At 38.6% G+C, this 12909-nt stretch overlaps 1 protein-coding gene across 1 annotated transcript in view; it reads left to right on the top strand.

Moving 5' to 3' along the window:
• Window positions 1–12909, top strand: part of SLC9B2 (solute carrier family 9 member B2) — a 66927-nt gene that overhangs the window by 15020 nt on the left and 38998 nt on the right. The window contains exons 4-7 of the mRNA XM_047718115.1: window positions 3005–3175; window positions 7988–8130; window positions 8952–9079; window positions 10494–10669. Coding sequence (XP_047574071.1) covers window positions 3005–3175; window positions 7988–8130; window positions 8952–9079; window positions 10494–10669 — 618 coding nt within the window. The remainder of the gene's footprint in view (window positions 1–3004; window positions 3176–7987; window positions 8131–8951; window positions 9080–10493; window positions 10670–12909) is intronic.

The following is a 12909-nucleotide window of genomic DNA, read 5'->3' as shown; positions in this document are numbered from 1 at the left end:
CCACACCGGGAAGCTGGAACCCAATGTGATGGTGAATTTGAGGTAAACCTGTCATGAAGAGGCAGCCAGCCACTAAACCTTATCTGTCTAAATTGTAGTGTTCCTGGAGGAAGGAAGAATCTCCACTAAAAATGTGGAGCTTCACACTGATTTGTATTTCAAAGTCACAGAAAAAACTCAAGCTGAAAATATATTTTAAAATTAGTCCCAGGGGCGCCTGAGTGGCTCAGTGGGTTAACCCTCTGCCCTCAGCTCAGGTCATGATCTCAAGGTCCTGGGATTCAGTCCCACATCGGGCTCTCTGCTCAGAGGAAGCCTGCTTCCCCCTCTCTCTGCCTGCCTCTCTGCCTACTTGTGATAAATAAATAAAATCTTTTTAAAAATTTATTTATTTATTTATTTGACAGAGATTACAAGTAGGCAGAGAGGCATGTAGAGAGAGAGGGGGAGACAGGACCCTGGGATCATGACCTGAGCTGAAGGCAGAGGCTTTAACCCACTGAGCCACCCAGGTGCCCCAAATAAATAAAATCTTTAAAAAAAAAAAAAAAAAAAGTTCACCATCTTTAAAAATAGTCCCAGATTGTTAAGATTCTAAGCACATGGTAGGAACAAGTTCAGATCCTATCTGGGAAAACTCACATTCACCTCCAACAATTCCCAAAGACAAAGTGTCAGGGAAGAGCTCACTGTTGCCAAAACAACAAAACCAAACAAACAAAAACAGAAATCACAACACAAACAAGGAAATAGGTTTCAAAATTTTGCATTATCAGGAAATAAAATATAAAATATTCTCAATATCTATGAAGAAGTTAATGAGGTAGGAAATATAAAACAAGTAACTGTTTATAAATATGAATTGATTTTAATAAGCACCAAATTGAACTTCTAGAAATGAAAGACATGGTACAGTAATTGAAATTCAAAACCCAGTAGATCAGGCAGCAGAGTAAGTGAAAAGAAGATCGATAATCTAGCAAATAGATCTGAAGATATTACAAAGCAGTACACACACAAAAATATGGACAGCATGAAAACTAGGGTTAGGCAAATGGAAAAAGGACTGTGACTATTTAATTATTTCATCATTGTTCCAGCAAAGAGGAAATATTTAAAGAAATAAAGATGAATGTTCCAGAATTGATGGAAAACATAAATTCCAAGCAAACTAAAAGGAAGCTGTACTGAAATTAAACATAAGTACTGAACGTATCACACTGAAATTGCAGAAAACCAGAGAAAAAAAATAAAGATCTTTAAAACAGCCAAAGAAAAAGATTTCCCTAAAAGAGACTTAAAAACAATAATGAAAGCCAGAAAACCAAGGAATAGTATTTTCAAGGAAGTGGGAGAAAGTAACTCTCAGCCTAGAAGTGTATACCCTAGAAAACTATCTTTCAAGAATGAGAATAAAGGTAATTCAAATAAATAAAACCAAGAATTTACTGCCAACAGATCTTCATGAGAAATATAGTGTACTCTGATACAGTGTTTCTGTACCATGAATTAGTTCATATACGATGATAAATAAGGAATTGTGTCAGTATAATACGAAATTTTGCATTATTACATATTTTTTCCTGTCATGCTTACATTTTGCATCATCAAGCAATAGCACATGAATGCAAAACACATTGAAAAGCAGAAACAGACGAAAAAGATCAGGTGTATGGTTTCTTACAATTAAAGATAAAGTCTTACTAAAATGAGGACTTTTCATTTTAAGGATCTTACTTATTTATTTGACAGAGAGAGAGAGAGAGAGAACAAGCAGGGAGAACTGCAGGAAGTGAGAGAAGCAGGTTCCCCACTGAGCAAGGAGCCCAATGTGGGACTCGATCCCAGGACCCGGGGGTCATGACCCAAGCCAAAGGCAGCCACTTAACCAACTGAGCCAACCAGGCTTCCCTAAAATGAGGACTTTTAAAAAAGCTTAACTCCTTCAGGCTGTTAGTTACTGGCTTAGGGGCTTCAAAGACTTTTCAACTTCTACACCATTAAACTGTCTAATGAAACCACATGTGGATGTAGAAGCCGACAGTACGGTTAAAGTAGCTGCCAAAACTTTTTCCTCAGTTAAAACAACAACAAATATTTGATTGATGGAAAAAACTATAATCTGGATCAGATCTAGATGGAACTGCTTTCTATTGAAAACAAATGCTTTGAGGATTCTACATGTTGAAGTTGTGTGACTCCAGGGATTAAGTCTGCAAAAAAGAGACCATGTGATACAAATGTCAGTGGAGATTTAACTGCACTGGTACTTTTATTAGGATTCTTACGTTTTTTGTCAGTATTTTGGTCACAAATTCTGAGTTTTGAGTGGTCTGCACAACTGTTTTCTGAGGAGTCTTTGTGTGTTCAGCATACAATTTAGTACAACACAAACTTTTCAAACAAGGAAACATTTCATATCCTAATAGAAATGCCTCTATTAAAGGAAATTCTTCAGGCAACAAAATAATTGTTCCAGATAAAAGGGTTGAGTTAGCATAACGAATAATGATCAAAATAGAAAATAGATGAGTATGTGGGTAATTCCAAACAAACATTGACTATAGAAAAGAAACAATTAACAGTGTTTAATTCAAGACAGAACTAAAAATACTTGAATGTGATTGTTCAAGCATTTTCCTGTTCCTATGAAGATTGTAAAGATAGCCAATGTTACTTTTTTTTATTAACTGTGACTATTTTTGGTAAATTATAAAGAAAAATAGGGGAATGGTTAAAAAAAAAAAGTTTCTTCTGGCACTGTGGAAGGAGATTGGGGATAGGATCAGGAGGGGCCGTAGGTGGATCCAAAGGCACTGGTAATTGCTTATTTTTTAAGATAGTTGAGAATTACCCAGTTGTTCATATTACTAATGTTCTTTAAAATTTACATACGGTTATAAATGTATGTATGTATATTCAACATTTTTAAAATTTTTACATTATACTAAAACCTGCATATGACAAGTTACTGGTTGAAACTAGTTTTCCTGGTTTATTTCAGTTACCATGGTTGTTCTTCTCTGGGCTGTAGTTTGGTCAATTACTGGCAGTGAATGTCTTCCTGGAGGAAACCTATTTGGAATTATAATCCTATTCTATTGTGCCATCATTGGAGGTAAACTTTTGGGGCTCATTAAGTTACCTACATTGCCTCCACTGCCTCGTCTTCTAGGTAAGTGCTAAACACTTACTGTTTTCTTCAAGAATATGTCATATTTTGGGGCACCTGGGTGGCTCAGTGGGTTGGGCCTCTGCCTTCAGCTCAGGTCGTGATCTCAGGGTCCTGGGATTAAGCCCCTTGTCGGGCTCTCTGCTCAGTGGGGAGCTCTGCTTCCCCCTCTCTCTCTCTGCCTGCCTCTCTGTCTATTTGTGATCTCTGTCAAATAAATAAATAAAATCTTTAAAAAAAAGAGTATATCATATCTTAAAAATTGTAGTTTGGAAAGCTTTTGGAAATAGATATAAAATATTTCTGTATTTGCTGTGCTGGCACCAAAAGCCAATAGTTAAATTTTGAGTTAAACACAGAAATTTTTAAAAATTAAATTCAATTTGCAATTTTAATTTCAACTTCAATTAAATAATTTGCATTAAAAACAAGACCAATAGATACTCAAAATTGATCACTTCCTAATTATTTTACTGCATTTTCCCCTTATCTATGCTCCTAAAATTATAGAACTAATATATAATGGTGTGCCACTGGCTAGCACTTCCCAATTGCATGTTCATTGACATCATGTTGATAGGTTAACATCAACCATGGTAGAAGTAACTATAAGATAGAAGTCAGCAAATACTACAAAACAGGGCTCAATATATTGTAAGTCACTCACATCATTGACAAAGGAGTGAGGGGGTCATCTGCCAAATCAATATCAGGAGGCTGTATCCATCCAGACCATCGGCAAAGGAAACAGTGTCCCAGGGAAGTTGTTTTCACGTTCATTTGGAGAATAAAAAATGCTTCCTCATTCCCTTCCAACAAAACTCCAAAAGGAACTCTTAACATATTTTTGAGTTTTTGTTAGATTATTATTTCTTTTGAACTGTGCTCATTTCAGCGTTCTTTGTAATGAAAGGCCTGAAAATTCACTTGAAGTCCATTAATTGATCGAGAAATTATAGGACTTCCAAACATGAGATACTATTGCAACTATTTATTTAAAAGACTTGTTTATTTATTTGAGAGGGTTGCAGGGGGAGAGAATCTCAAGAAGACTCCCTGCTGAGCATGGAGCCTGGTGCAGGGCACAGTCCCACCATCAGGACCTGAGCCAAAACCAAGAGTCAGACACTCAACCAACTGAGCCACCCAGGCACCCTGACACTGTTGCAACTATTAAAAAAATGAGGCACACACATAGGTACAGAAGCATGCTTAAATTGGTATAGAAACCCTCAAGAGTGAAAAACTTTAGTGAATGAAGATCTAAAAGTTTGCAGTTGTGGTGTCTTGTACTTGTCTCTTTATACTTGTCAGTAATGTTTTAATTTACCATGAGCATAGTGTATCCTTATTATTCTTTTAAAAACAACAGTTGTAGGCCAGTTCATACTTGCAAAAATTCTGGAAAGACCCTAACTGCAGAATTCAGAACTTAAGAGACCTTCTAGATGAAATGGTAGTTGTGAGAGATGCTTGGAAGTGATACTTCTTGGCCTAATGGGGTCTGGAGCAAGTCACAAAAGCTGTGTTTGTAATTGGCTTCTATTCTCTCAGCTTACAAACAGAACATTTCAACATTAGTAAGTTTGTTTAATCATTTAATATGTCGTGCTCGTAAGGACGTGGTGAACAGAGGATACTGCTGGGGAAGAACAGAGGATACTGGTGGGGAAGAACAGAGGCTGGCAGCCTCACAGTGTCTGACAGAGAAGTCTTTCCCATTATAGGGGCATGTGGGATCAGCAAGGGCACAATTCTCTCACAAACTCCGCAGCTCCCTCAGTCACTGTCAACTACTTATATTTCCCAGAATGTATCACACATCATCTTCACACCTTGGAAGAAACTGTTAACCCATCCAGAAACTTTTCAACTCCCAGACCCTTCTTCCCTTCTCTGAATCCCTCTGACTCACCCCTCCTGTCTGAGCTCATTCAATACTTCCATAAAACTGAGGTCGTCAGGGGGCACCTGGGTGGCTCAGTGGGTTAAAGCCTCTGCCTTCAGCTCAGGTCATCATCTCAGGGTCCTGGGATCGAGCCCCGCATCAGGCTCTCTGCTCCACAGGGAGCCTGCTTCCTCCCCTCTCTCTCTGCCTGCCTCTCTGCCTACTTGTGATCTCTCTCTCTCTGTCAAATAAATAAAATCTTTAAAAAAAAAAAAAAACAAAAAAACCCTGAGGTTGTCAGTTCATTTGCTCCCCTAGCGGCTGAAAGCTTGTTGACTTGAAGTATCAAGTTTTTGTTCATTATTATATTTCTAATACCTACTATGGTGTCTAAAATACTGAAGGCAGGGCTCCTGGGTGGCTCAGTCAGTGAAGCTTCTGCCCTCAGCTCATGTCATTATCCCAGGGTCCTGGGATTCAGCCCCACTTCGGGCTCCCTGCTCAGTGGGAGTCTGCTTCTCCCTCTCCCTCTGCCCCTCCACCTCACTCATGCTCTCTTTCTCTCTCTCAAATAAATAAATAAAATATTTTTAAAAGTTAAAAAAAATTAAAATACTGAAGGCATTAGGTAAATGTTGAAAGGCTGAACAAAAGAGTCAGCAGCTGACATGACAAAGCAATGTCTATTTTATCATAACTCACCTATAGGCCTTTGCAAAGCAAGTTATGTATTTTGTATCAAGTTATCTGGCCTGCCTCCTTAGCGCAGTAGGCAGCGCGTCAGGCAGCGCGTCAGTCTCATAATCTGAAGGTCCTGAGTTCAAGTTATCTGGCTTGAAGGTAAAATAGAACCCGTACAGGTATTTGTTGACAATTCAGGTAATCCAACATAGCAAATAATTTCAGGAGCTGTTTGCTATTTGCACACAAAAGGGTAACTGAATTGGGTATTGTATTAAAATATTCTGTTTAGAATTTGACCACATTTCTATCCAAATACTGCATCCTATTTCTCCCTTGCAGGTTCAGTTATTTAGGAACAATTAGTGATTCTAATCATTTTTTAAAGATTTATTTATTCATCTTAGAGGTAGAGAGTAAAGGGTAGGGGCAGAGGAAGAGAATCTTTAATCTGACTCCGACTGAGCGTGGACCCCGACATGGGGCTCTATCCCACAACCTTGAGATCATGACCTGAGCTGAAACCAAGAGCCAGATGCTTAACTGACTGAGCCAAGTAGTTGTCCCTGATTCTAATCATTTTTATCTGCACATTAAAGCCTTTTTTTTAGCTCCTCTAATTTAACATATTATTGTAATTTTTTATCAAGTTTAACATTATTTCATCTAGGGACTAAGCATAAAGGATGTGGTTCCTGGGATTACAAGGTAGTCTTTTTCACACCTGAAGTGATAGGAAATACCTGGCAGAATGGCTAAAATAGACAACAAAAGAAAAACAAGTATTGGTAAGGACGTAGAGAAAGGGGAACCCTCTTGCACTGTTGCTGGAAATGCAAACTGGTGCAGCCACTCTGGATAACAGTAGGAAGGTTCCTCAAAAAACTAAAAATAGGGGCGCCTGGGTGGTTCAGTGGGTTAAGCCTCTGCCTTTGGCTCAGGTCATGATCTCAGGGTCCTGGGATCGAGTCCCGCATTGGGCTTTCTGCTCGGCAGGAAGCCTGCTTCCCTCTCTCTGTCTCTCTGCCTGCCTCTCTGTCTACTTGTGATCTCTCTCTGTCAAATAAATAAATAAAATACTAAAAACAAAAACAAACAAACAAAAAAAACTAAAAATAGAACTACCCTGCAACCCAGAAATTACACTCCTAGGTATTTACCCGAAGAATCCAAAAATACGAATTCAAAGGGACACATGCATCCCAATGTTTATAGCAGCATTATCAATAATAGCCAAATTACGGAAATAGCCCAAATGTCCATCAACTGATGAATGGATAGGGAAGATGTGCGAGATATATATAGATATAGATATATATACAAAATGGGATATCATTGAGCCATAAAAAAGAATGAAATCTTGCCATTTACAAGGACATGGATAGAGCTAGAGAGTATTATGCTAAGTGAAATAATTGAGAAAAAGACAAATACCATATGATTTCACTCATATGTGGAATTTAAGAAACAAAACAGTTGAATATGGAGGGGGGAAGACAAATCAGAAAACAGACTCTTTTTTAAAAATTTTACATTCAATTAATTAACATATAATATATTATTGGTTTCAGAGGTACAGGTCTGTAATTCATCAGTCTTATATAACATCCAGTGCTTATTACATCGCATGCCCTCCTTAATGCCCACCACACAATTACCCCATCCCTCACCTCTCTCCCCTTCAGAAAGCCCTCAGTTTGTTTCCTATGATTAGGAGTCTCCTGGGGCGCCTAAGTGGATAAGTCAGTTAAGTGTCTGCCTTCAGCTCAGGTCATGATCCCAGAGCTCTGGGATCAAGTCCCACATTGGGCTCGCTGCTCAGTGGGGAGCCTGCTTCTCCCTTTCCCACTCCCCCAGCTTGTGCTCTGTCTCTCTCTCACTCTATCTGTCAAATAAATAAGTAAAATCTTTTTTTTTTTTTTTAAGAGTCTCTTATGGAGGAAAACAGACTCTTAACTATAGAGAGCAAACTGATGGTTACCAGAAGGAGGGGTGGGTGGTGGTGGGTTAAATAGGTGATGGGGATTAAGGAGGGGTCTTGTAATGAGCACCAGGTGATGTATGGAAGTGTTGAATCACTATACTGTACACTTGAAACTAATGTTACACTGTATGTTAACTAATTAGAATTTAAATAAAAACTTTTAAAAAAGAATATTAAAGAGACATGAACCCAAAAATAAAGTGCCAAAAATATTTTCTGTATTTGTATACTAACTTAAGAGTTGTTGGCTTCTTCATCCTAGGCATGCTGCTTGCTGGGTTTCTTCTCAGGAATATCCCTGTCATCAGTGATAACATACAGATCAAGCACAAGTGGTCTTCTGCTTTAAGAAGCATAGCCCTGTCTGTCATATTGGTCCGTGCTGGCCTTGGACTTGATTCAAAGGTATGAAGTGTAAATTTCTAGTTGTTGACCAGGAATTGTGTTCTTCCAATACTGCAGTTCTTGGGAATCACTGAGCTTTAGACACTATGTGTGACAGTCTCAAGAAGAGAATGGAGTTTATTTCATGCAGGGCGACTCTTCCCAGAAGAGGTCTCATATTTTTTTCTTGGAGTGTTGTGGAATTACTGTCTGGGGACAGCACTAAGAATAAATGCTCCCCTTTTCTCTGACAGAGATCTAGGTCATCCTTGTAAATAATGGTCATGAGAGAAAATACTATATTTTTGGTGGGCAAAGCCATATGCTAGTATTTAGGGCTAATTATACCAGCTCAAGAAGCTGTGTGGTACATAAGATGAGTCTCAAGCATGCTTATTTTAATGCGATTTCTAATGCATGTTTTTGAATGAGGGAATGAATGTTCTTACGGATGAAGATTTTCACTCTGGCCTCTTTATTAAAAAAGTTAATTCAGAGTGTTCAGTCAGCTAGTTTGGGTATTACTGAGCACAGACTCTAGAACATCCTGCCTGAGTTCAAACCTAGCTGCATAACTCACCAATTTCATGATCTTGGGCGACTGACTTTAACTGGTGCATTTTTAGATGAAGATGTCTAAAAATAATGGGGATAATAATATTACCTATATCATAAGGTTGCTATGAGGACTGAAAACACTTAATGTTTGTTAAGTAAAACTCATTACCTGGAAAATTCATGATAACCCAGACATGGTCTGAGTACTGAAGAAAAACTATTAATGTCATAATCTCTTCCTGTCTTTACAGGATTATTTTAGCATCTCTATTTGTATATTTCAGGCCCTGAAGAAGTTGAAGGGTGTTTGTGTAAGACTATCCATGGGTCCTTGCCTGGCGGAGGCGTGCACATCTGCTCTTCTTGCCCACTTCCTAATGGGTTTACCATGGCAATGGGGATTTATACTGGGGTAATGGTTTTTTTTTGTCATATGAAAATAATGCAGGGATGTTGAGGGCTTTCTCTGATTCCATACAAGAGAATCCACAACAAATTTTCTTAAGGATGTCAGAAATTACAACATAGATATTCTAGCATCATCTAAATATTATAACTTCAAAATATACTGTATATTGAATATCTCCAACTGGGTGACTGGGTGGCTCAGTCATTAAGCATCTGCCTTCCGCTCAGGTCATGATCCCAGGGTCCTGGGATAGAGCCAGGGAGCCTGCTTCTCTCTCTGTCCCCCCTCCTTCCTGTGTTCCCTCTCTTGCTGTGTCCGTCTCTGTCAAATAAATAAATAGAATCTTTAAAAAACAAACAAACAAAAAACCCTAAACATTTAAAAAAGAAAAAAGAGTATCTCTAACTTTCACAACGATTATGATTTAAACTATTGAAAAAGTAATGGTCTTTTACCTACACCTGATGCCATGCTGGTAAGAGAAATGCCACCTTTCAACCTCAAAGTCTGTGCAAAAGATAATAAATACGTCAACTGTAATCAACCTCTAATGCTGTTTTTCTCCTTCTGATACCAGACAGTTGTGATTAGGTGGTTCTGCTGTCTCTTCCTTCCACTGACAGTTCTTCAAGTGGTCAACAGCCATGAGAAGTAAATAAATGTAAAAGTACTTAGTAAGAATTTAGTACTAATAAGTAGGCAAGAAGCAAGAAATTCTTACTTTTTATGGTGGAGACTGTGGAGCTGTACTGCCTGCATTCCAATCCCAGCCCTGTGACTTTACAGTACATGACCTTTGGCCAGGTCATGAATCCCTCCACATCTCAATCTCCTAATTTGCAGAATGAAGATAAGATTGTTGGATTAAATTAGTTAATATATGTAAAGGACTTAAAATAGTGTTTGGCACCCAGTAACCACCGTATAACATTTTCTGCTGTTAACAGCTCCTACTGGGGTTACTATAGCCAGCACTGCCATTGTGGCCTTCTCTAATCCATTGTCTATATTACATACCAAGTCCCGACAGAAGGTCTAACATCAGTCAGTTCCAATTTAAAAAGTCCACAACTGTGTTTTTCAGCCGTCATACCATGAATGTGTGTGTTTACTTTTAAAGGCAGATTCTTGAAACTTAACCCCATGAGGGCTTCCTTACCACCCATAATTATGTATTTTCCAGCAACCTAAGTAGTTCCAGTACAACTTGTTTATGGCCACACTTGAAAAAAGGCTCTATAGAGTTTTGTGGGTGTGAGTGAGTGTGCGCGCGCGTGTGTGTTTCTGGCTTAGTGCTTTGCTGCCATTGTAGTTGTTTAAAGTGTAACTTCTAAAACAGTAGAGTTTACTAGAATTTCCACAACAGTAATAACAATGCGTAAAGTGCTATCAACTGTTTGAAGTGCTGCCTACTTAGTTTTGTTTTAGGTGCTGTATCTCCAGCTGTCGTGGTACCCTCAATGCTCCTTTTGCAGGAAGGAGGCTATGGGGTTGAAAAAGGCATCCCGACCTTACTCATGGCTGCTGGCAGCTTCGATGATATTCTGGCTATCACTGGCTTCAACACATGCTTGGGCATGGCCTTTTCCACAGGTAAACTGGTCAGTTCCCAATGAGCTGTTCTCTTGCGCTGTAAAGACATAAATAATGATGTGACAAGCTAGGCATATTTGCTTGGTAGTTGAATAAGGCAGACTGAAATAGAGAAAGCAACTCTAAGAGTTAGTTCTATACCCAAAGCGGGGCCAGTAGCTTTCTATTTTATTCCCTTCAACCTCTGGACATGGACTCTCCAAGTGGTCTGGTAAGTGCATTAGTGGGGGATCCAGAGTAGCCAGGTTTAAGGAAGGATTGGAATGGCTTTTGCAATGAGCCTTCTGGGAAAGTGAAATATTGCAGACTTCACACATAGATGAGTAGGTTTTTCAAAGAGCACAAATGACCTGCAAGCTGTCCAAGCAGAAGGAGCAGCATTCTTCTAAAATAGGAATAGTTTCTGCTCTCTTCTCTTTAACAATTTATGGGCAATAACCACAATGATTTTAATGTGTATCTTATTAGTACTCACAAGTGTCCGATATAGATATATTTTGTGCTAGATAGTAATAAGAGAAGGGCGCAAGGCACTGTTTGTCCCACCCTATTATCAACACTTTTACTCTCCTTTAACACAGCACAAGTTTCTTTTTAATCCGTGTCCAAGATTGGGAGATAAGATCTGCAATTCAATATTATTGGCAAAATGTAATTGTGGCGTAAGTTTAGTTTCCAAGAATTATGGGAAACACTTTCTTGAAAGGTCATATGTTCTCAATTTCTCTACCCCCCATAGTATCTTCCCAATTACAGTTTATGCTGATTACCTAGAACCTCACCTCTTCCCATTGCCCTAACGTTACCTTTAGACATCCAATCACTAAATTAATCTTACCAAAATATAGTTCTCATAGTGTTACTTTTTGGTACAAGAACCAATGAGGATTTGCTATTACCTATTATATCAAATCTATACTCTTGTCTTTATTTTCATTCTGCTGTATGTGTCCAAACATGTTCTCACTGATCTCCTGGTATGCTTCTTTATTTATTTTGTTATTTTGGTACTCTATTGTTTTCTCTTTCCCAGCTTTATTGAGGTATATGTGACAAATTGTAAGACATTTAAAGCATGTGGTGTGATGCCTAGTATATATGTATACATTGTGAAATGATCCTCTTTTTGAATTAAATAACACTTCCATTACCTCACATATTTACCTTTTGTTGTTGCTGTTGTTGTTGTTGAGAACATTTAAGTTCTACTTTCTTAGCCAATTTCATTTATCCAATATAGTTAACAGTTACCATGTTAAACATTAGATCCTCAGACCTCATTCATCTTACTGTGAAAGTTTGTACCCTTTTACCAGCCTCTCCCCTTTTCCCCTACCCCCTAACCCCTGGCAACCACTTTTCTACTCTCAGTGTCTGAGTTAAACTTTCTGTTTGTTTGCATCTTTGAAACAGTGTTCTCAACCTCAGTTGCACACTAGAATTACCTGGGGAGCTTTTAAAAATACTCATCTGTGGGCACCACCTCAGACCAATTAAATCAGAGCCTTTGGGAATGGAAACCAGGCATCAGAGCAAGAGTTTGCATTAGAACCATAGGGGTTGGAAAGAAGAGAAATTGGGGAGGTGAGGGAAGGCTTACTGGGGTTTTCATAATCTGGGGAGTATGGGCTATGGATAGTTTAAGAATTTTCCTGGTCAACAATGCTATGTTCTCTCTGCCCTGCTCCACTAAATGTAGTGCTTAGATATTTTGGGTGGGAACTACCTGGAACCTTTTAAAATGTGGATCACAAGCCCTCCCAGGCTTACTGAATCAGAAATTTTAGAGGTGGGTCCAAGAAGTCTTTTTTTCTTTCTTAAGCAAATTTACATACCAGAGACTAAAACTAATTAGTTAATTTCTACACATTTATAGTAAATTATTTACTGTAATTGCTTGAGACATATCACAGCTAGATGCTTCTGACAATCACACCATCACCTAACAAAGAGCTGCTCTAGCAAAATAAAATTACTACTGAGGTAATTACTTTTTTAAATAAGAGAGATGATTGAAACTATCAGGAAGGAAAAACGGTTGCCCCTCTACCCACCTTAGGTCCATTGGCTGGGGCCCTGTAAATCAGACTGACAAATACAAATTAACAAGAGAAAAGCAGTTTGCCAGCCTGTGCACCAGGCTTACAGAGGAGAGTACTCAGTGATGACTAACTCAAAGGGGTGGTTAGAATTTGGGGGCTTATCTCTATGGCATCTGAGCAAAGAACAATAATTTTGTA

The sequence above is a fragment of the Lutra lutra genome, chromosome 2 (assembly GCF_902655055.1).
Source record: "Lutra lutra chromosome 2, mLutLut1.2, whole genome shotgun sequence".
Taxonomy (NCBI): Eukaryota; Metazoa; Chordata; class Mammalia; order Carnivora; family Mustelidae; genus Lutra; species Lutra lutra.
The sequence above is the reverse complement of the archived record's forward strand: the minus strand, read 5'-3'. Positions and strand labels throughout refer to the sequence as shown.